The sequence below is a fragment of the Ptiloglossa arizonensis genome, chromosome 2, assembly GCF_051014685.1.
Source record: "Ptiloglossa arizonensis isolate GNS036 chromosome 2, iyPtiAriz1_principal, whole genome shotgun sequence".
Taxonomy (NCBI): domain Eukaryota; kingdom Metazoa; phylum Arthropoda; class Insecta; order Hymenoptera; family Colletidae; genus Ptiloglossa; species Ptiloglossa arizonensis.
Genome location: NC_135049.1, coordinates 27,014,487 through 27,036,821, shown reverse-complemented (window position 1 = coordinate 27,036,821; position 22,335 = coordinate 27,014,487). Strand labels below are relative to the sequence as shown.

The following is a 22,335-nucleotide window of genomic DNA, read 5'->3' as shown; positions in this document are numbered from 1 at the left end:
GATTCACCACCGCGAGACACCCTGCAGGTAAAATGCATTTTCATAGAATGAAACCTGTTTGGCCGTACGATGCTTGGATCATTGCAACATACATACTTGTTACGCCTTCGCCGACAAATTAATAACGATCGAGAATATCGGACCGGATAAGAAATCGAACAATGAAACTTCCCGTTGTTCTCCGTTGCTAGATTTCGAGGAATTTGATACTCTATCGAAAATATTTCTTGCAAAATTGATCATTTCATCGCTAGACTGAAACCGAGTTCAACATTTTAAACAGCGTTCTATGGTTTCGGTCTCGTTTGGTATCGTTTTCCTAAACATTTCGATAAAACTTTCGTATCTAGTGCCTCTCTGATGTTTTCGAAACTTTTCTCGCGTGCTTTGACTCCGCATTCAACGCTTGAATGTTGATTAATCCGAGATTCCGGGCGAATCGGATCGTAAAATTCGCAGAACTTCGAGATAAGGCGAAAGAGGAAACCGTAGCGAAGGATGCGATGCAGCGCGAAAACTTCACTAGGCACCACCAGCGAATGGTGCGAATTTCATTATGCACGTGCGAATGCATCAGAGCGAGCGGCGATGCACCGCAAAACGGAGCCCGGTACTTAAAGTTCATTGAACAATCGGCTAGAACGAGGCAGCTGTCGCGCCGCGTACTGCGCTACGTAAATGGAACGTAAATTTGTAAGCATCGCGTGTCCCGATAGGGAAGGAAGCCCTTTGAAGGGAAATCCTACAGGAGACGAGAGGAAACGACGCACGCTATCATTTTTGAGCCACCAAGTCACGAGTGCCTGCCTTCGTGTTTCATTCCGATCGACCAATTGTTTAGTCACATTTAAGACCCGATGATTCTCGTCTGAATTGTATAAGGATTCGCTCGAGAATTAGATATATTTATTTTTTATCTTTAACGATAAGATTCAGCTTTAATTCTACCGTATCCACTGGACAAAATATCGATAAATTATACAATTGTATTGTACTGTTACGTATCAACTTTTGTAATCACACTGTGGAGTTTACCGAATATTTTCACAAAAATATGACTTTAGAGTTAAAATTTAATTTATGAATTATGAATTGAATATTCGGTGTAAATATTTTTCAAGTATTTTTATACACGAGTATACTTTTGCAAAATTATCGATCGCAGTCCAGTTCCCGAGTAACCGCATTTTTGTGTTGCAGTTTATCGCGAGCGGCTGTAAGTGATCACGCGCACTTTAAAATCAAAGTTAAGACGTGTTCCGCAGTGTGTAAGGTCGGTCGATACGATTAACTCGAGTATCTATATAACGGTTATTGCACTTTGTTCAATTGGAATTAGTTCATCGCTCTCCTAGCCTTTGCTACGTTTAACATCTAACGCGAGGTTGCTGCTTGTGCAACTAAAAGTGAAATAAAAACCGAAAGGCGATCAAGTGTAAAGGCAAACCGCACCTGCCAATGCCTTCTGCCGAGTCAAACCCTCTCGGACATTGTTTCCAAACTTTCAGCTTCGAGCAACGCCGAGAGCGAAACGCGACAAAAACTCATCACAGTTTCGATACCTAATAATTATACTCATAATTAAATAAATAACGAGGTAAAACACCGTACCGAGTCGTCCACGAAAGTCAAAAGGTTTACAGGATCGATGTTACTTTTCAATTCGATACCGTTAAGGAAAGTTAAAAAAATCTCGGTCAAAATCATTTCCCCCCGGTAATTGCGCGGAATATTAATTTCATAATCTGCAAACGAGAAAGAAACGGTATTATTTTCCACATCCGTTGAAAAATAAGTTCTTGGAAGCGTCCCAGAAACGGAACATGGGCGGGTTAATGACTTAATAAAGAAATTTTGCTAGCGACACATGTTGACCCGGAATTCGGCTATATTCACAGCTTAATTGTAGGGACCGTTAGCGTCACGAACGAAAATTGAAAATAGGGACGAAAATAGATCGCAACGGATTCGGGCACGCATCCGAAAACTTGGAGATATAGAAACACACTGTACGCTGATCGAAACAATTAAACCGTGACGTGGAGAATGAAATATGCTACATGGATCCTTAACCGACCCTTAGTCCCCGTAATGTGAACAGCTCCCAAAGAATCGAGCACCTTGCGCGCGTAAGTGATCCTCCTAATTATTTCGAACAGAGCAATTTACATGTTACCGTACGGAGTTCTTACGGAGTGGCTCAAGGACACACAAAGACTTAAGTGGCAGCAGATTACGCCTTGAATCGAGGCGTCCCACTTTGCAGCCTTGAGGAGATCCTGTCTCACCGCGTCACGATGACAAAGGTCTACGACTGCGAAGGCTAGAATGACCCTACAGAAATTGAAAACTGCACGCGAGAATATTGCAATAAAGCTGGCCGTTCCATCAACTTCCATCTTAAATCACCGGAGCGGCGTACACGGCGTAAAAAATGTGAAAATAGTTTTACGGTAGAAATCTCGACCACGGAGATCGAAGAACCTGGACGGAGTCTGTGGTATCGAGCACGCTCGCACTGCATACGAGACGTAAGAATTTATAAATATAGATTGCTTACCAGACAAGCATCCATTTCCAGTCTATACGACACTATTCGCGAGCACTGTATACGGGTTGCGGATCAATTTCCATCCTGAATAATGTGAGAAATTACTTTTATTCTTCTCTTTCCTTTCCTTTATACATTCTTCAACGACCTCTTCGTCATTGGACGCACGATACCATCGGGAAGGAGTCTTCCTTTATTCATTTGATTAATTTCACTTTGCATGGTTTGCAGAGAGAAGGAGCAAAATGGTTAGTATGCCATCGAGGATGGTCCACGAACCAAGTTCAATTTGGCACACAGCGCACAACGTACTTCGTGGCTCGTCTTGAGTGTTCGTACAGCCGCAGGACTCCGAACGAGTTTCCGTGTGGACAACTCGTTAAATTAAGTTCAGTTCGGGGCCAGCTAGCGCTTTACGCTTTTCTTTGAACTGTCGCAAAGGGAACACTCGAAATTCTACCAGATAACCGAACTAAATTAACCGTCCAATTACGTTTTAACTCTGTGGCGGCCCAATTGCATACCGGAGGACCCTCGAGGTGCATTGTGGTCCAATTGGTGTACGTAGTTTTGTAACTGAAACATTCCCGGACTTAAACAAAGTGGTTCCCCGATGACTTGTAAAGCCACGTGTTTAGACGAAAGACGAAGGAGCGATTTCTCAACGAAAAGCTAAATCGACAACGTGGAGTACAATACCTTTGTACGAGCCAACGTTTTCGGGAAATTCGAAAGTGCGCGAGGTGCGCACGCGCTCGACCGCAGTCGCAGCGTAGTTAATTGACCGCTCAAGGTCACCGAGAGACCATCCCCCACCACGTCGCCTATTCTCTCACCTAAGCTCCGCCCCTTCGAGCGGATCTGCATCGATACGTTCTCCGTTTCTCGATCAGAGAGGTGAGCTGTCACGATGCAAAAACAGAAACCGTGTTCAGCCTGGTTCGCAGCTACGGAAAGTGAGCTTGCCGGTTAAATCGAATTCGATCCGATCGTGATCGTTCGGTCTCGATTTTTCGTATACATCTGCAAGCGTTCGCGTTCACATTCGAGTAAATGTGCACGAAACGATCAATTACCGTAATTCGTGGAACAATTTACCAGCAATGCAAGAATACGTCTCTTATCTTAATGCGCTCGATACGATTTTTAAAATGCAGCTCCGCATTCTCACACAAGCGCAGCACGCCGGCAATTTATTACGTGAGAAACAGACGAACCACGAATGATTAATTATTATACATTAATGCACGAGCCAGCGCGGCTCTTTTTCCATAAATATTAAGTAACCGAAAGTCACGGAGTTAAAAAATTCTTTATACGGGGAACTCGACGTCCCAGGACTATAGAGAAGATTCCGTAGCGGCGAGTCGTTAGGTTGGGTTAGGTTATGTCTCGCGGAGCGTACAGACACTCCAGACCGTCGTGATAGCAGTTTCTCAGGCCGTCCCTTTTCGTCCCTTCTCCTGCGATCCTTCGCGCCCTCCCCCCCTTTATTTTTCCTCCTTCCTCGCTTCGGCCGCTCTTTCCACATTTTACCTACCTTCGCGAACTTGGTTCGCAGCTTCGTCTCCCGATCTCCCTCGCCCCTCCGTTCCCCGCTGACCTTCTCCCCTTTCTAGACGTCGTCCGTTTCTCGGACTCACCGACAGAAGCACGTATACGCACGTATCCTACAAATTGCTCGGTCAAGAACGCCGGTCGATTGTACCACACGAGCTTAACGTTTCGTCGCTAATTCCTCTCTCTCTCGACAGGAAATACCCGTCCGACCTACGTCACCGAGAAGAAGAAAGGTGTTCATTAAGGGTTCCGGGAAACCCCCTTAATCGCGTGCCCCTTATAAAACTCGATTCTTGCAAGCTTTGTGCGCGCGACGCGATGAGACTCGACTCAACGTTTCTTGACTAATGATTCTTTCTTGCTCTATAATTTTTTTTTCCTTTTTTTTTCTTTCTTTTTTTAACGATTTTAATCATCATAATGAAACGAAATGGAAGTTCGCGAAGACGTGGCGTATCACGGAGGTAGCAAGACGATGTTCTACCACGAACCTTAATTAGGATGGACGGTAATTGGGAGGAGACGATTCTCCGCGGAAAAAGAAACGAAAGATGTACGATACAATTTCCACCCAGGAACTTCTTCTTGCGTGAAAATCGATCTTTGAAACGCGCGGGGCACAGGTGCGCTGATCAGTGACATCGAGACTGCGGAGTGCTCGCGTCTCTTTAATCACGATTTTCTCGAAAGGCTTGCACGTACTATCGAATCGTACATTTTATATGTACTTTTTTCGTAGACGATCCTTTTCCCCTGATTTGGTTACCCGTTCGAGAAAAAAGGTACCATTTGTAAAAGGAAATTCCGATCGTGACCGAACGAAGAACACCTGTTGCCGATGGACGACGATATTTCTTATTATCGACGAAAGAAGTCCGATGAATAGGATGCACGGAACATCGGTTCTATATTTCACTCCGAATGCTAAGTATACGTACACATGTATACACATGAAGCAACACGTGTAAATTTTCATGGTTACGTCAGACGGAGCCGACACTATGGATCACATTTTAAACTCGTTCGCAGAGGTATCTCGTACCCGGACAACTCTGTACACCACTCCGATCGTAAACAACCATAGATGTTTCGCAAATGTACAATCTCGATCCGCAAGCTACTGGAAGACAGAAGGAGGAGCTTTCACCGCAACTGTTGCAACAATTTTTCTCCCGAGAATGGAACAATTCAATTCGCATCGATCGTATCGATCGGTCACATTTCGCGAAAATTTGAGAGAATGAATTTCAGTTGCTCGGAATCGGTAGAGATTGCGTTCCCCCTTAAGAAGAGATGGTAGTCGGTGCGTAGAAGCTCTTTCCAAGAGTTCAACCGAGGGAAAAAGGAACACGAGGGACAGGATGGTACACACTTCATCACTCGACTCGCGGGCAGGTAGATTGCGAAGTTGAAAGCCCGTACAGGAAATGTGGTATCGTGGTAAAAGTGAGTATTGTTGCAGCGTTTCGTGGTAATAACAGCGGCGCGTAGCCGTAGGCAACGGTTGCGCAAGTAATCGCGATCGTTTTCGTGAAAACAGCTCCAGAATTTACTTTCGCATCGAGGATAAAGTCGATAAAGTCATCGTTGTTTAACTTACCTGGATCGAATCGTCTCGTTTACAGCGCGCGTGAAAATCGTCCAGTTTCGAAGAATTCCAGTTCAACTGGAGGGTCAACAATTCGCGTGGCATAACAAGCTGCCGGAGCTGTTACACTTTTAATGTCCTTTCTTAGTCGTGCTCAAGTAACCGAGAATTTCCGTTACTGATAGAGACCTTGAGCGTATAGGTATCCATTGCGCAACCTGTAACTGCCGGACGTACTATAGCCCATTCACCGGGCATTTTCACTTTCCATGCATCACAGTGTTGATGGTCAACGCCGGAACGAAGAATCCAGAATATCAGAATGTATAATTTGAAATACTAAAGCGAGAGATACGCACACGTTACGCGCGAATTCGATGGAAACTAACGAACGTTAACTCTTTCCGTCGATGAATCGATCAACGATAGAAGAAATCTTTGTGTTTTGAATCAATTTCGAAATTTACTTTTTAAAATTTGTATCGCTAAGTTCAACTTTTTAAAATTTGTATCGCTAACAGTTGCGAACTTTAATTCGCTTTGAGACTTTTAACGAGTAGGACGATTTTGTTCCAAGAACTTCTCTTATATATTTTTTAATTCCACGAAATTGAAATTACTTTAAATACACGTGAAAATTAAATAACCGATCGAGAATCGCTGGATCGATACGCATCGACTTGGGAGGTCGCGCGTGTCACAAAATAGACATTGAAAAGAAACTTGAGGAATTTGGCTCGGTATGGACGATTCCATCGGGCCTACTTTCCAGATATTGCAGGACTCTTTTTACGAGAAACACAGCATTTTGCATCATTTATGAAGCACGATACGTATCGCTGAATACATTGGAACGCGTGGTCGTTAAGGAATCACGTGGAATACAAAAGCCGTGGCAGAGCTGTAATCGAGAGGAAAGATGAATCACCGATAAAGAAGACGCTTTATCAATTATCTCCATGTTTTACTTTCATTTTACGAAATTTCTTTCTCGTCGACAGGTGCGCCTGAACGTTCGAGCGGTAACAGCAGAAGCAGCAGGAGTGCCTCGACACGGTGTTAAATTGCGCAAGCGAGGGAAACAATTCGATTTTTTCGTCAAATAAATCCCGTCGTTTCGTTACACGTGAAACGCGGAAGATTAGAAGCCGGCTTCGTTCCCTGCCCGCCACTCTTGAGTCATGAATTTCAGAGCTGTTTAAGACTGTCTTGATAGGCCAGGCTTCGCTCAGTGAAAGAAGCTTATAGAGAGAACCCGGCTGAAAGAGATCCCTTCGCGCTTCCACTCGGTCCGTTCCTCTTTTCTGTTGCACATCTATTTCGCCCTTTGAGAACTTTTCAATACAGCCCGGATATCTCGAAGCGCTGTTTACGCCAAACGACCGAGAGAAAAGCGAGAACCGAGTCCTCGAGATCCGAAAAAAAAGAGGGGAAAGAAAAAAATATACAAGACTCGGTTGAAAAGACCCTTAAAACAATAATACCGTTCGCTCGACGCGACGGTACAATATGTATCTAACGGTGAATGAGAAAAAGAAAAAAAAAAGAGCAACGAGTCACGTTCGAGTACTGTCGCGCGTGACGACGAGGAACAGAATTTTCTAACGGCGTTTCCTCGACGAACGGGTTCGAGGCACCGAACTCCGGTGTTCCCCGGGAACTCGTTTCATAACGAACAACACGTGGACAATAAATTTCACTGGACGAGATGTCGAGTCGTTACGATCCACTCGATGCATCCGCGCGATTACTGCAATCCCTGCATCGGTATGCACCGAAGCGAATCGCGGATAAACGAATACAATTGGCGAGCTACCAAAAGGCAATTTACTAGGGAAGAAGGGGAAAATGTTTTACCGGTGCTCGGTCCGGTCGTCTATACTCGGGAGTGTGAAAAATCTGGCCCGAGTGGGCGGGGCCTCCCCCACGGAAACATTCCACGCCCATTTTGGCCCCTCCCTGGAACTACCGAGCCGTTGCAGAAGCGACTCCTCGACAAAAGTTACAAACTTTGATTCGCTTTGAGACTTTTAACGAGCAGAACGATTTTGTTCCAAGAATTTCTATTATATACTTTTTAACTCGGGAGTGTGAAAAATCTGGCCTAAGTGGGCGGGGCCTCCCCCACGGAAACATTCCACGCCCACTTTGGCTCCTCCCTGGAACTACCGAGCCGTTGCAGAAGCGACTCCTCGATAAAAGTTACAAACTTTAATTCGCTTTGAGACTTTTAACGAGCAGAACGATTTTGTTCCAGGAATTTTTATTATATACTTTTTAACTCGGGAGTGTGAAAAATCTAACCTAAGTGGGCGGAGCCTCCCCCACGGAAACATTCCACGCCCACTTTGGCTCCTCCCTGAAAACTGAGCCGTTGCAGCAGCGACTCCTCGATAAAAGTTACAAACTTTGATTCGCTTTGAGACTTTTAACGAGCAGAACGATTTTGTTCCAAGAATTTCTCTTATATATTTTTTAATTCCACGAAATTGGAAGTACTTTAAAGCGATTCGATCGACGCGCGATTGAAAACGATCCGAAGCGGGTCGTGTTTGGACTCGTCGTCATCGAGAGAGTATCGACGATTCGTTGAAAACGAAGGTATAACGACAAATATCAATTTTCCAGTACCGCGAACCGAGCGAACGGTTTCACTTAAAACTCCGTTTCACGCGGTGAAAAATTGCCAGCAAACAAACGAGGATTACCGGCGTGTTTGCCAGTGAACGAAAATCTGCGATCGATCCGCCATTAAATTCTTGGTATCGCCTGCCGGGTTGGTTTCTTCGTATTGGAAGAGTATCTCATCAGGCAGCGTTCGTGGCGTGTATCGAGTCTTGAAAGGATTCCTTTGAATCGAATCATTGCTCGCGCACGGTTCCCGGTGTGTCCGGTTTAGTCATTGCTAGAAAATCCACTCTCTATTTCTCGTCTGCTGGATATTTCATGAGCGTTGAAATTCGGCGTCCACGGATCCAGCGGGACGAATCGGACCCCGACCGAATCACTGACTCGGTTAATGCTAAATTAAGCGATGCACGTAATCCGGTGTATTCCCGTAAAACATGTCCGTCCATGCGGACCAGATCTTTCGCTTCCCGTTCATTTCCAAGTCAAAGGAGATAGGCAGCGAATGCAACATCAGCTAAATCTCGGCTGCGACCGCTTTGCAGCTTTAACGTTCTCTCGAGTGATTCGCTCTGCGAAAATACGGGCGTATCGCTACCGGGAACCCTTGTTCGCGTCGGAGGGTACGATATTTTCTCTAATATTTCGTTTTCCAGGTTGCGACCAAGTGTACGTCTCGTCGAACGGGGCGCATCGTGTTGGGAAACGTACGAGATCATCGTGCCGCGTGCCAGCTACGTACGAAAGGATCGATCGTACAAACATTTTCTATTTCGTCTCACCTCGGCCCATTTTAATCGGATAAGCTACGAACGTGAACCGTGGTTCACGGTCGGTGAACACCTAGAAACGTTGTCAAAGGTTCGCCGTCCTCGTCATAGCGCGTTCCAGTTGGTCGTCTATTCTTCCATAAAGGAACTCGTCCCGATCGGGCCGCACCGGGAGCACTTACGTGCCCCGATGCGTCCGAAGGCACGCACACGTGTGTGTCCCTTCGCGAGGAGACGAAGAACAAAACCGAAAAGAAGAAGCGGAGGATGAGAAAGCCTTGCCGGGGGCGGTCAGTGGCCCCTGCACCGGCTACCATGAGACGACAGAACCGCTGCAGCCCCACTCTTTACGCGCTTAGAGGCCTCCATGGAGAATAATAATGGGAATTATAGCAAACGATGAGTGGAACTCGTCGAAAGGAACCGTATTTTCTGTACACGCCGCGATAACGTCGCCTTAACGAGCAACGAACAATACGGGAACAACGAAACCTCTGTGCTCTGTCCTCTCGTCGAATCTCGATCGGAATTTCCCTCGAAGCGAACGGTAACCATTTCACTCGAGAAAGCGTACCGTGAATTTTTAACCCTTTGCGGTCGTATTCGATTTGGACATAGGCGTAGTACCGGTCGGAATTAATTTCCTTTGAAAAAAAAAACAGCGATACGTAACGTTTAAGATTACGAAGGATAAACAAGATTTATTGATTCTTTCGCGAACTTTGGGTACATGTTCGTACAACAATGTGTTCTAATGTAACGTTTTTATGTGAAAATTATATTTTATAGCACTCCAGGGTGCGGTATCTTTCAAAACAGTCTCCAACGTACAGTCCTGTGTGTCCTTTTCGACTACACGTATCGCAAAAATAATTAGTTTGGTATCTTCCGCTCTTAAACTTTCCGTTCGAATATAAAGGACGAGCTTTATTTTTTACATCTTCATTGTGCCGCAATATATGCAGTTTTCCATTAAGGAAAATCGTTAAGCCTTTCCTCTTTACCGGATTCCGTTGTCTCTAATAGGAGCACCGTATTGGTTCGTGAACAGATTCTTTGGACAGGTTCGTTCGGAGAAAGTGTAAACTGGTACACAGTTGAATAAAGTATAAGATTAGTACGGTTCCTTGCTGTGGTGGCTGAGAGCAGACATACGACCGTAAAGGGTTCATTCGTACGAAGAAGACTCGTCTACGGACGATATACCAGACGTTACCATTCGCTCGACAAAGTACACGGTGAAATTCTTTTATTCGACGAACAAACTGTCAATGGCTGATAAACCGAACGGAGAATCTTTCACTCGAGAAAGGGAGCAGTGAATTTTTCAATCGACGAACAAACCGTCCGATAAGCGAGTAAATTTACTCTCTCGGAGCAAAAATGGCGGGTACTGTCGCAACTGAACAACTTTGAAAGTTCGAATCCCTTTTACCGAGAACTTGCAGAGGCATTCGCGATTCGCGGATGATCGAAGTTCGAGGGAATCGATCGAGTAAGGTTTATTGAAATATTGCTCGCTTGGAGCGCGATTTTCAAAGGAAACTTTGGTTCACTTTTGGTTCACTTTTGGTTCACCAAAGTGCTCGAAAATGATGCACATCTTAGTGGTATCGTACACCCTAACGAGCGACAAAGTGATTTAAGCGTGCGGCCATTTAGTTATTATGAACAGTATATTAGCATATTTTGGCAGAGAAAACAAGTTTGCGAATAATCTTTCGTCATCTGTATTTGCAATTTAAATATACGCTAGACTCGACGGTGTGTAAATAGCAGACGTCACGGCAACGAAATTAATTTGAAAGTTTGTTTAAAAAATTGAAGATGGATACAATGTTGACCTTTTGGCGTTGAAAGTCGATGTCGAGTACAAGAAAAAATTAGTTGAGTCGTAAAATAATACGTTTACGACACGGTACGATCTCATTGAAGATTTATAATTTACAAGTGTTCTTGATCGTTTGTGCAGCATCACAGCGCATATTAATGGAGAGTGTTCGGTGATACAATATCTGCTCGCATTGCAGTCGATTAATGCCACCTGAACAAGCAAGCGTCAGTGAACCATTCGGTGAATGATGCATACGATGATAACAATAATACACAACCGTTCGTATTTCCGTAAGCTATTTAGCCGACATTTAGGAGCAGATGGAATAGTTACGATTATCGACAAATACGCTCGTAAGAAGTACACGTACAATGACTCTAACGTTCGGCGCAGCTGTTATCGCGCTTTCGATTTCCATCAGAATTCGATACCGATACGGAACACTATTATGTGCTTTTAACGAGACCGTAATGAGATTTCACGGTGAAATTCAGGATCGTTACGAAAGCGTACGTTGTTAGTTTCACGTTTCACTTGGTCTGTCACGATGACAGTAATTCCGTAACGTTGGCAGGTGTTCGCGAAGAGCTTTCGCGGCGTTTCAAAGCTTCGACTCGAATCCCGGGTCGTGTTCGACCCGACCTAGGACCTTGCGAGTCACACCATACGTTTACAACGTGATCGAACCACGAGCTACAGAGCTCCCTCTCTTTCCAGGTTTCCGATCGCAGACAAATTTTCTTCGACAAAAACAAAAAGTTATTTTACGGAAAATATTGAATTGTTCGGAAAGTCATCTCGTTTTTTTTCTTTTTTTGGTGAAAATGAAACACGATTTTTTCAGAGCGTTTCAAACGTTTTATTAAATCGTATATTCTCCATTATGAAAAACGAAATCACTTTTCGTACAAGCTAATAATTTCCTTCCGAAACGTGTACAAAAATAATCGCAATACGTGTCGCTCTCGACCCGAAATCGAGAACGAGTGTTGCACCGAGGTTTGATCCGAGTTCAGAGTATACAAAAAAATTTGTAGCTATTGGGATACGCAAACACTCGAAAACTATTTTGTTTGTTCGTTCGTTTTTCGAGCCTTCGAGGCTCGACCTGTCCCTTAAATACCATCGTTGCAGCGGACGAGATGAGTTTATCATTCGGTGGGGCAACTTTTCTCATATCTTCGAGTTCAAACGAGGTGGATCTCGAGAACGAGGACCCGATGCAACTTGGCCGCCGTTTTGCACGATACGGCCACAGCAATCGGAAACAGAGAACTTGATCGTACGCGAAAGTGTGGACGAAGGTGTAGCACGAGCAACGAACGAAGCTGCTGAAGGAGAAGAGATGATGATAATGAAGATGATGCGGTGAAGAAATAAAAGGAGGAAGAAGGGACAGGGAACGGGGACATCCGGTCGACGAGTAGAAGGCATTCAGACACGTACTCGTCGTCCCCGTGGCAAGAGAGCAACGTTGTTCTCGCGGTGGAAAAAGGGCCTAGGGATCCCGTGTAGCCGGTAAGGGCTACGAACGGCTCGCCAGAACGAGCAACCTTAACTCCTTAAAACTCTATCGGCGCTCAGAAACGGTTAGCCCGATGAAAGACGAGACTAAAGGGTGCAATTGCCAACTAACTGCACCTAAGTAGATAAATAACAGCAATTTAAACATTACAAAATGCAGCTTCCCCCCCTCCCCCTACTCGCGTGTTCAATTGAGAAATAGAGATGAGGTTACATTATCGCCAGGACACGAGAGAAATATTTGATCAATTCTGGGAGGAACTTGCAATCTCGGGAGGAACTTCAATTTGGGAGGACACGCGACGGAATCTCGAAAAATAGCTCGTGTGCCGAGATTGATCAAATTTCGGATCGAAGTTTCGAACAGAAGGGATTTCGTCTCTTTTTTAGAATTTAATCACGGATATCTGTTTACGATCGTAACACTCTCGAAGATTTTTACAGTTCTTGGTGGTGGTTCAACTTGTTTCGTATAAATGATTGCCCACGAAAGAGAGACGGGAGGAATTTTTCTTCGAAAACTCGGGGTTGCTTAATATCCGAGACATTTAACCTTTAATATTCCAAAACTTTGAAGTTTCACGGTACCTGACTTCAGATCGTAAAATTCGCTACTATTTATGCACGCCAGTTACTGGAATTTAAATGTCCCGATTTATAAAGTTTAATAACGTCGGAACGCTTATTAAACGATACAGAATTATCTTCGTACCGAATCTGTATCAGCCCATCCTCTGCAGAGGAAAAATTTAGAACCGAAAACCTCTTTCGTAATACACTCTATGCACGCTTAACCAATATTAGATAATTCGAAGGAATATTCTACACTTCGAACGATTTCCGATACAGTAACGAAATATTTGTTTTAAACAAAATATCTAACGCTGATCTTGGAATCTCGAAAAGTTCGACGATAAAGGACGATTTCAATTCTTCTTCAAATCAATATTTAACAAGTTATCGAAATGATTCCAGTTATCTGTCCCGTCTACCTGTATATCTACCAAATATTGATCTCGTTACAACGTAGTATGTTTAGCAACGAGGTACCTCCTCATTTCCAACATTTCTTCTTCGTAGACGAATAATCGACGGACATTGCGTGACAAGCCGACGTTAAGGTCCGTGGCCCGAAAAATTGGACGATTTCTAGGATATTTTCAGTAATAACATCGCACGAATCGATGGAAAATTTTCCACGTGAATTTAGAAAACGCTCGATCGACTCGTGCAATCGAGAAGAGCTCGATCGATATCGCCAGCTAGACGGTGTAAAAATATAAAATTGTTCGGAAAGTTGTTTCATTTTTTTTTTTTTTTTTGATGAAAACGAAATACGATTTCTTTAGAGCGCGTAAACGCTTTATTAAATTATATGTTCTCCATTTTGGAAAACGAAATCATTTTTTTGGTGAAAACGAAACACGATTTCTTTAGAGTGCACAAACGTTTTATTAAATCACATATCCTCCATTTTGGAGAACGAAACGACTTGCCGAACAATCGAACAAAAAGAACAACTACTCGAAACGTTCGCGTTAATTTAAAACGAGCGAACGGAAGAACAAGTAGCACGAGAATTTTCTTTCGTTTGATTTGCAAAAATGGCCACTACGGAACGGAACGTTTCCTCGATGAAGCCGTGCCCGGAGGCGAGTTAACCAGGTAGTCGAAAAGTGTTTTGGAATTCGCTCGTAGCCATCGCTGGATGATGGGCTGACAGGGAAAAGGTGCAGAGATACCTGGTAAAGCGAGAAGAACGCTATAGAAAATGGTAGAGTGGAACGGAGGCCAATACACGAGAGGGGGAGGAGACTTACTACTCGAGGACCAGGTAAAGGCCCTTGTCCTCTATTGTGCCCCGGTTTGAGCTGACGCCAGTGATAGATACCTTTCCTGGCATTATGCGCACCCATACCACCGAACGGTCACCTTTTACACGGTACAGGTTACCGAACGTACCACGCCGCTCTTTTTATCCATGGATATATCGCACGGTGACCACAACGACCTGGAAACACGAGAAATCTCCTCTTCCTGTCGATCCATCGAACCCGATACACACCACCGCCATTTACGTGTAACCACCTTCTTCTCGTAACGATAATAATTTAATCATTGTTCACTTCAACCCCCAGAGCGGTGTGGAGGTGGTCAAGTATTCCTCCGCTTTCGTATCGTTCATCGCGGGCGGGATGATCGTTTGCATTATGAAAGCAGGAAGTCATTACAGGCAGTAACTCAGCGAAACGAGCGTTTTTAGAGTGGAATATGTAGATCGCTCGATAAGTCGTTCGCAAGAAGACGATGGCGCGTGAAAATGTTAATTATCGTTGATACTATTAACGAAACTCGAACGAATCGGGGTACGTACGTGTGCACGTGGATTGAACGAGAGATGGAGAAAAGAATCGAGACCGGGATCGTCGCGATGGATGTTGGGATTCAGTGACAAAAGAATTTATTCGAAAATCGGTACAACGTTCGATCTTTTTTATTCGAATATATCCGCGAGACTCGTTCGCTTCATTTCCGTACTGAAAGGTAGACGATTTTCAAATTTTTTTACAATTCTGCTGCAAGAATTTCAGAACAATGAAACTACACCGACAGAACGAAATTCTAAGAAATTCTAACTACTATCTTATCCAGATAAAATGTTGTCCTGTTATCGTATTAAAAAAAAAAAAGGAGGGTAATAGAGATATGGAAAGACTTTTTAAAATTCACACAAAGACAGATTTTCTTTCGCGCGTTTTCACGGAAGATTTGAAGTATTGTTTAACGCTGGTCGCGATTAAATGGCAAACTCCTTTCGTCCCATCAGATTGCTCGCCAATTTACCTTTATACCAGAATGCATTTATATGCCCTTTACTCGGCTACATTATGTCGATCATCGACCTGAAAACACGAGAATGCTTGTCTTCCTGGGACGCGAACGCGAAATGCATGCCAATTTTTCGTATGCAGTATTTCTGCAGTGGAAATACTTCCTGGCAAAACCATACGCTCGATAATGTCTCTTTTAATCGTATTGTCAGCTTCCGTGCTATCCCGTTAAGCTGTTACTTGCAACAGCGATAAGAACGCAACAAAATTTTTCTTCCCAAGAATTTATCCAAAAGTCAGCAACTCATTTTTCGATAAAGGGGACGAAGAATCGTATTTCTTATTTTTTTTTAAACAATATACCATATTTCGTCTAGAAAACTGTCTTCCACTTGAATAACCATTTCATCGAACGTTTCGTACAATATATACGAAAGTACTTAAGAATTTCAGGACAATTAGCAAAGAATCGGTAAATCCTTGCAAGTACGTTGGATACCACTTTGAACAATTAACAAATGATTCGATTGTTCGAAGTTCCCCTGGTAAAATGTACCTTCTTCCCGTTACGTTTCATCGACTGCTCAACGAATGCTTTGGAATTACAGATACAAGTCTGAAGTAGAACAAGAATGTCTTAATAAACGTACAGTCACTCGTGCAAGTTCAAATACCACCTATCTGACGCATCAGCAAAAACTAAATTAGACCAAGAATGTGCGCCATTACGCGACCGTTCGTGTTTACGGAATATTAATATAAGGGTAGCGACAATTATTCCACGCTTTAACCTATTACATACTCGAACACGATACACTGATAAAATACGTGTACAATATGTATTACGCTGAGAAAAATATGTACACAATTCGTACAAAGAATCAATCTATTTTCAAATCGTGCCAAAGTCGCTAATGTCGAGGATTCGCTATCAGTTACGGTACACCTAAATTTGCAAATTAAAAAATTAAATATCCCGATCACGTGTGATTCATTTCTCTACCGTACAATGTAAAAATAACTCTTACGGTTGCCTGTACTTACATTGCCCCAGTTCTCTGTATTCGTTCCCTATCTTTTCTTATCTACGGGGGTGGTTTATCAATGGCCCACATTGTTTCGAGGAAATTTAATCAAACGATGCCCTGTTCCCGAAGTTACAAAATCACGGCGAGACGGACGGGCCTGTCGACGGAAAGAAACGAAATTGGCCCGTTTAAACGAGACTCATCTCGCTGCGATCGTTCTCCTCGTTTGGCATGCGCTCGTGCACACCGCGCTTTTAACAATGCGTGCGCGCGCCGAACGAGAGGGTCACGAAGCATTGATACGCATGCAATTAAGACGGCACACGGATGCACGCGCGCCTCAATACTAATTATCGGTGGTGTACACCGGCAACGAAAGCGTTTCTACGTAAGGAACGCACACGAAGCGAATGCATAAGTCATTCGAGTGTACGCCTTTTCGCTACTCGTCCCCGGCAAATAATGGCTTACATTAACTAACGAAGTCACGCGAACGCATGGGAAAAAATATATTATTTAATTATCGACGGCACACTCGTGAATCATCGACCGATCGTGTCGTCGCGATCATTTATCCCCGATTCGATCGTGATTCGAGACTTTTCTTTATATTCTATCGGGTCGCTCGGAAAGTCGTTTCGTTTCCCAAAATGGACAATATACAATTCGATAAAACGTTTGTACACTCTGAAAAAATCGTGTTTCATTTTCACCAAAAAAGAAAAAAAAACGAAATGACTTTCTCCGAACAACCATTTCGATTGTTCGGAACCAATTCACCATTTTTTTTTTTTTTTTTTTTTTTTTTTTTTTTTTGTTGAGTTTCCGACAGTTGTTGAGTTTTTTTTGTTGGTGACAATGAAACACAATTTTTTTCAGAGTGCACAAACATTTGATTAAATTATATATTCTCCATTTTGGAAAACGAAACGACTTTCCGAGCGACCCAATACTTCGGTTCGGTATTAAGTGTAATTTTATCGATTCGTGTACATTTGATCGAATATTAATCGGTGTTCGCCGATACGTTTGTTACAACGCTACGTAAATTACATTTTCCGTGTGGGAAGAGCGTTACACGATGAAAAGGGAATAGAATTGGAATCGTTACTCTATTTGAGCTGAGCCAGAAACGAAAGTACCGGTCGAAGGACGTTGGCGATAGCCGAGAAACGAAACAGATTTTTCGAAGATGGCGGCGACGGTATTATTTATCGCGATACACGCACGAGGCGATACCGCGCGGCACGTGCTCGGTGGTATCCTTTGCAATCGTCGACGAAGAGGTCAACGGTTTAACTTCGTTCACACAATTGGGCGGATTAACGTCGTAATAAATCACAATTAGGGCGGCTCCTACTCGCCACGCTCTCGACTATCAAGGGGGAAGATTTTTCGTAGATTTTTATTTACACGTGTGTGTTCAAAGCAAAGCGACAATCCACCCCGTGTGAATCGCTGCAGGTGCTGTCGCTCGAGAGTTCATCGATCGAGATATGTATTTCAAACGGATCGCCGTAGATCAATTTTCAATCCTGGCCGTGTGTATCTCGCTGTGTAATTCGTGCAACGAAGAAGAGCGTTTTCGATATTTTATAGCCGCAGCTTCTCCGTTAAACTCTGCGACGATAAACATACGATGCTCCAATCTCCATCGACGATGCATCGAATCGAATTACTCGTTACAATTGTAAGCTCCGCTGTTCCTCTGGTCCACGTAATTTACATCTCTGAAGAACACGGTCGTCTCTTTCAATTACGAGAGAAAGAAAAAAAAAAAAAAGAAACCAAGCGTAAATTTCACGGCGGTATTTGGCCGCCGTTCTACCGCATAAAACAACTTATAGGCCATTAACAGGAAGCCATTTAACGTTACAAGTACAATCTACCCTCGATACCATTCATAACGAAGTACACTGTACACCGCGAAAACTACTATGTACGCTGGCCCATCGATGCGCAATGAATCACGTAATCGTGCAATTATCTCTATAATTAAGCGAAACTGTACGCGATAGTGGGATACCTAGGTACGTAATCTTTCGGTTACCGATTAAATGCACTACAATTAAACATTTTCTTTCTTTCTTTCTTTTTTGATGTGAATGTATTTTATTGTAAGCAACGCTTATAACGTTTTGAAATTGTTAGAGGCGTTGTGAAACAAGCAGCGTTCAGGCAATACCGTCGAGTACCAAATTTCGTGCAAATAAGGAAATTTAAAAAAAATCTTACTTTCGTCCTTTTTCCGAGATCGATAAAAAGTGGCGCGATCTTCAATTAGTCGAGTAATTAAGCCGAGTCAGAGATCGAGAGGGAAGTTGTTCTTTTGGACAAACGTTCGTTTAGTCGCCGGTTGTACGTATGCGAAAACGATTTGGCTAGATGCCGAGAAATCGTTGTTTGTTCTACTCAGCAATGTTCCCAATGTTTAAATCGCTGCATATTAGGCTTGACCCCTTTTAGGAAACATTCAACCCTGTCGCTGCACATTCACATCGAACGTTCATCTTTGTCATGGATATTGTAACGCTGAACGTGTATCCTGTTCTCGTGCCAGTTTCGTGACAAAGCGAATACTGTTTGAATGTAATAACGGCAACAATTACCGGTAAGCCGAACATACGGTTTGTTTGTCGTGCAAATATTCTTCGCTGTAATGAATTTCAATAATCGACTATACACGTACAGTGCAATATGTTAGCATACAATACCTATAAGAAAAAATCAAACGTATTCTAATTACCTTCGTAAAGAAGTAAACAAATAATATTCGATATATAGTTGAGGAAATCACGTGCAAAATTGAATTAACGAAAATTATTTTCGTAGATAAAGAATAAAGAATAATGATTTTTCTGTCTGAAAAAGTTTTCTGACCTGAAATCTGTCCCTCGAAAAATCTCTATATTGACCATTTGAGGTATTAACGATACTTATCATAAAGAACGATTGTGTGAAAACGCGATCAGCGTGAGAAAAAAATGGAACAATACGAAGTATAAGATGAAAATGGGCGCGAAAACTCACCAGTGGCGCAGGCGCTCCCAGCGATCCAGATGAAATAAACAGCGGCAAACAAAATCCGCGTCCTCGTGCTTAGGAAGGTCGACAGGTCCACCACCGCATTTCTCCACGGCAACTCCATGTTACTTTGTAAATTCTGGCTGAACCGCTCTGCCACTTGCACTTCCTTCACACTTCACTATAGAACGTCATACAATCGCGCAATCCAGTCACGCGAACGAATACCAACAATTCCTAGACGCTCTCCGCATTTTTGAGTTCACGTGGTGAGTTCAGCCTCGATTACGTTTTCTTTCGAGAGGCGTAACGGAAGAGCATTACGACGTACACCTGTGAGACAACATTCCTCTTACTTGCATTCACAGTCCCTCCTCCTTTCGAGAAACTGACGATCATGTAGCATCCGTACCGTTTTCCATTCGACTTTCGTGTTATCGTCGGCTCTTCCTTTTTTATTTTCAGAACGATGCATCAAGTCTAACACTTTTTTTATCAAATTACATTTAATGTGTCGTTCAAGGCTTTCTTACGGTTCATCGTCTCGTTCCGCATTTTTTTTCTCGTAATTATGCACGTATGCACGTGAAACGCGTCGAGATTTCTTTAAGGTATAAACAAATATTTGTAATTATCGTCAAATTAAATCAATCACATCGGTTAATAAACGAAATCATACGAAAATTGTCGCAATAATAAGTACAAAGTTACAGATCTTTATGGGATGTACATACATACAATGCAACGATTGTCGACGAAGTAAATTGCGTATATTCAAATATTAAAATTCAACTGTTGCTACACTTGAATTTACACCTATTAATCATTTACTTTCTTATGAATATACTGTGTATAAAAATGGTGAATTTCCAAGTCTTAATACTTTCTTCTGCACCGTTGTCCCTTCAGAAAAGTTGCAGGTAACGCAGCACAAAACGGTCACATTCACCTGGTAACACCTGGCAACACCGTTAAATTTCTTGGAAATTCGTTTACACGTTTTCTTATTAAAATAAAAAACACACTCAGAAAACTTTTTTTATGAAATTCTGACGGAAAGTAGAAACTTTCACGACGCGACGCGTGATCCGAACTGTCCGTGAGTTTCGTTCGAATTACAAAGTTTTGTTGACTGACCGTCATCGGCTGCGTTCACAGGAGGTATAAAGTTGAAATTGCAACCATGCGCATGCCGATATCCCCACGGACGTTCAACCAATCAGCTAAAAGATACGACATCCAATCAGCAGCGTTCTGGAATTTTATATACAGTAGTTGGTATTTACTACAGACTTAAGAACAGTAAAAATTCTGTTTTGAATAAAAACGATTTGTACTAAAAAGTAATTAATGTTTTATCAAAATGTTGATATATTGTTATCAAAAAGTGATCATGTGAATTATATCATTTCAATACCACCTTTATGAAACGTTCTTAATATTTTTAATCTTTTACACAGAGCAAGATATATATTGTTCTATTCTGTATAGCTTAACTTGTTCTGTACAATTGAAATTTATTTCTTAATATAATTTTTTGTTTTCTGTACTGTTATTTTTATTAATATTTTGTAACGCAAATTATTTAAAAGAATATTTATTTCTTAAATTTTAATTCCAGTCTCAATTCATGCAATGAATTAGTATCAGGCAAGCTAATTATAAAAATATTGTAAAACGACTTTGATTTCAAAAAATCATTCTGTAGGAATATTCCATAATCCATATATATATATTCTAAGGAAACGGTATATCAGGTAAGTAATTTTTTAATAATAAATGTAAGACGATGAATTTTTGTATCTTAAGAGATTTTTATTGAATTAAATAAAAATTAAAAGAAAAATCCAAGTATTTTTCCTCCAAGATGTTTCCTCCTAGCTTCTTCATGATCCATAATTCCTCCGCTTGTAGTTAAGACAACATATCTACAACACATGGAGTATGTTATGTAAGTAATCAATTATTTTTAATATAGCATATATATTTCTAAATGCATACCCAAACTGACGAGATGGCAAAAGATTATTGGTCCATTTTTCAATATCGTTAATTGGAACATCAAATCTAGGTGATATAACACCACATTTATTTAACCTTCCACTGAGATTTACTACAACTTTACCACTGCGGTGATCATCCACAATTTCAAATTCTCCAATGTATCCTAAGCATTATAAAAATAATGCAATAAAATCATAGTATTTGAAACGAACAAGTTGTAAAAATAAGTACACAAAACAGAACTAAGAATGAAGTACATTTTCATATAAAGAACAAAAAAACTAGAGAATATTTATGTATTTTCTTACCTTTCCTCATCATAACAGTTAAAAATTTAATAATTACTTTTGAGCAGGGTCTTAAGAGCACCTGTCTCTTTCCACGCTTTTCAGCATTGTTAATGGATTTGAGAGCATCACTAAGGACGTTCATACGCACCATGGCTGAAACAAAATAGTCTAAGGTAATACTATAGTTACAAATGTATTATGAATTGTTTTGTATGAAATGATATATTGATTGTATCTATCTTAAAGTGACATTAAAACATAACCTATAATGAACATGAAATAAATTTGAGCAATAAGATTTTGCTTTTTTGTAAACTAGACGATACAGCATGCGTGATGTGAATGCAATATTGATCAATATTAAACAGTATCATTTAAATTTAGTAAAGAATATAATGACAACGAGAAACAACTTGTTTAGGTCTACCCCAATGATCACTTTGGGTTTTATATTTTTATAAACACTACATTTAATAAAATATTACCAACATATAATCAATTTTTAAAAATAATTGTTGGTTGATATTTAATTTGCATCAGATGAGCTTTAAACAAAGAGATTACCTGCGATTTATAATTTTGTTTATCACAGCAACGTACACGCTCGATTAGTCGAACGAAAAAGAGAAGTTGGTAGTCAGTGTTACCATACTAACCGTCTAAATTGCCTGCAATTCCATTGGATAAAATTCCGAAACTTAAC

At 41.8% G+C, this 22,335-nt stretch overlaps 2 protein-coding genes across 5 annotated transcripts in view; both read right to left on the bottom strand.

Annotated features, from left to right (window-relative positions):
* Positions 1–20,425, bottom strand: part of Sdk (sidekick cell adhesion molecule) — a 46,384-nt gene extending 25,959 nt beyond the window's left edge. For 3 of the 4 annotated variants that reach the window (XM_076304218.1, XM_076304215.1, XM_076304217.1), the window contains exon 1: positions 19,345–20,425. In XM_076304218.1, the coding sequence (XP_076160333.1) occupies positions 19,345–19,462 (118 nt within the window). In that variant the 5' untranslated portion in view covers positions 19,463–20,425. The remainder of the gene's footprint in view (positions 1–19,344) is intronic. The other variant, XM_076304216.1, reaches the window with a different exon arrangement.
* Positions 20,426–21,130: 705 nt separating this feature from the next.
* Positions 21,131–22,286, bottom strand: LOC143155224 (small ribosomal subunit protein uS8A). The gene is made up of 4 exons (XM_076327687.1): positions 22,197–22,286; positions 21,651–21,785; positions 21,340–21,505; positions 21,131–21,266 (listed from the first exon to the last, which is right to left on the bottom strand). The coding sequence occupies exons 2-4, from the start codon at positions 21,781–21,783 to the stop codon at positions 21,173–21,175; spliced, it is 393 nt and encodes a 130-aa protein (XP_076183802.1). The 5' UTR covers positions 21,784–21,785; positions 22,197–22,286; the 3' UTR covers positions 21,131–21,172.
* Positions 22,287–22,335: the final 49 nt, after the last annotated feature.

What these genes read in the sequence shown, in the direction of transcription:
- LOC143155224 (XM_076327687.1), bottom strand. Translation starts at nt 21,783, where the DNA reads ATGGTGCGTATGAACGTCCTTAGTGATGCTCTCAAATCCATTAACAAT. An exon ending in AACTGTTATGATGAGGAAAG is followed by an intron (nt 21,506 to 21,650) that starts GTAAGAAAATAC and finishes TATAATGCTTAG; the next exon opens with GATACATTGGAGAATTTGAA. An exon ending in TTGCCATCTCGTCAGTTTGG is followed by an intron (nt 21,267 to 21,339) that starts GTATGCATTTAG and finishes CATGTGTTGTAG; the next exon opens with ATATGTTGTCTTAACTACAA.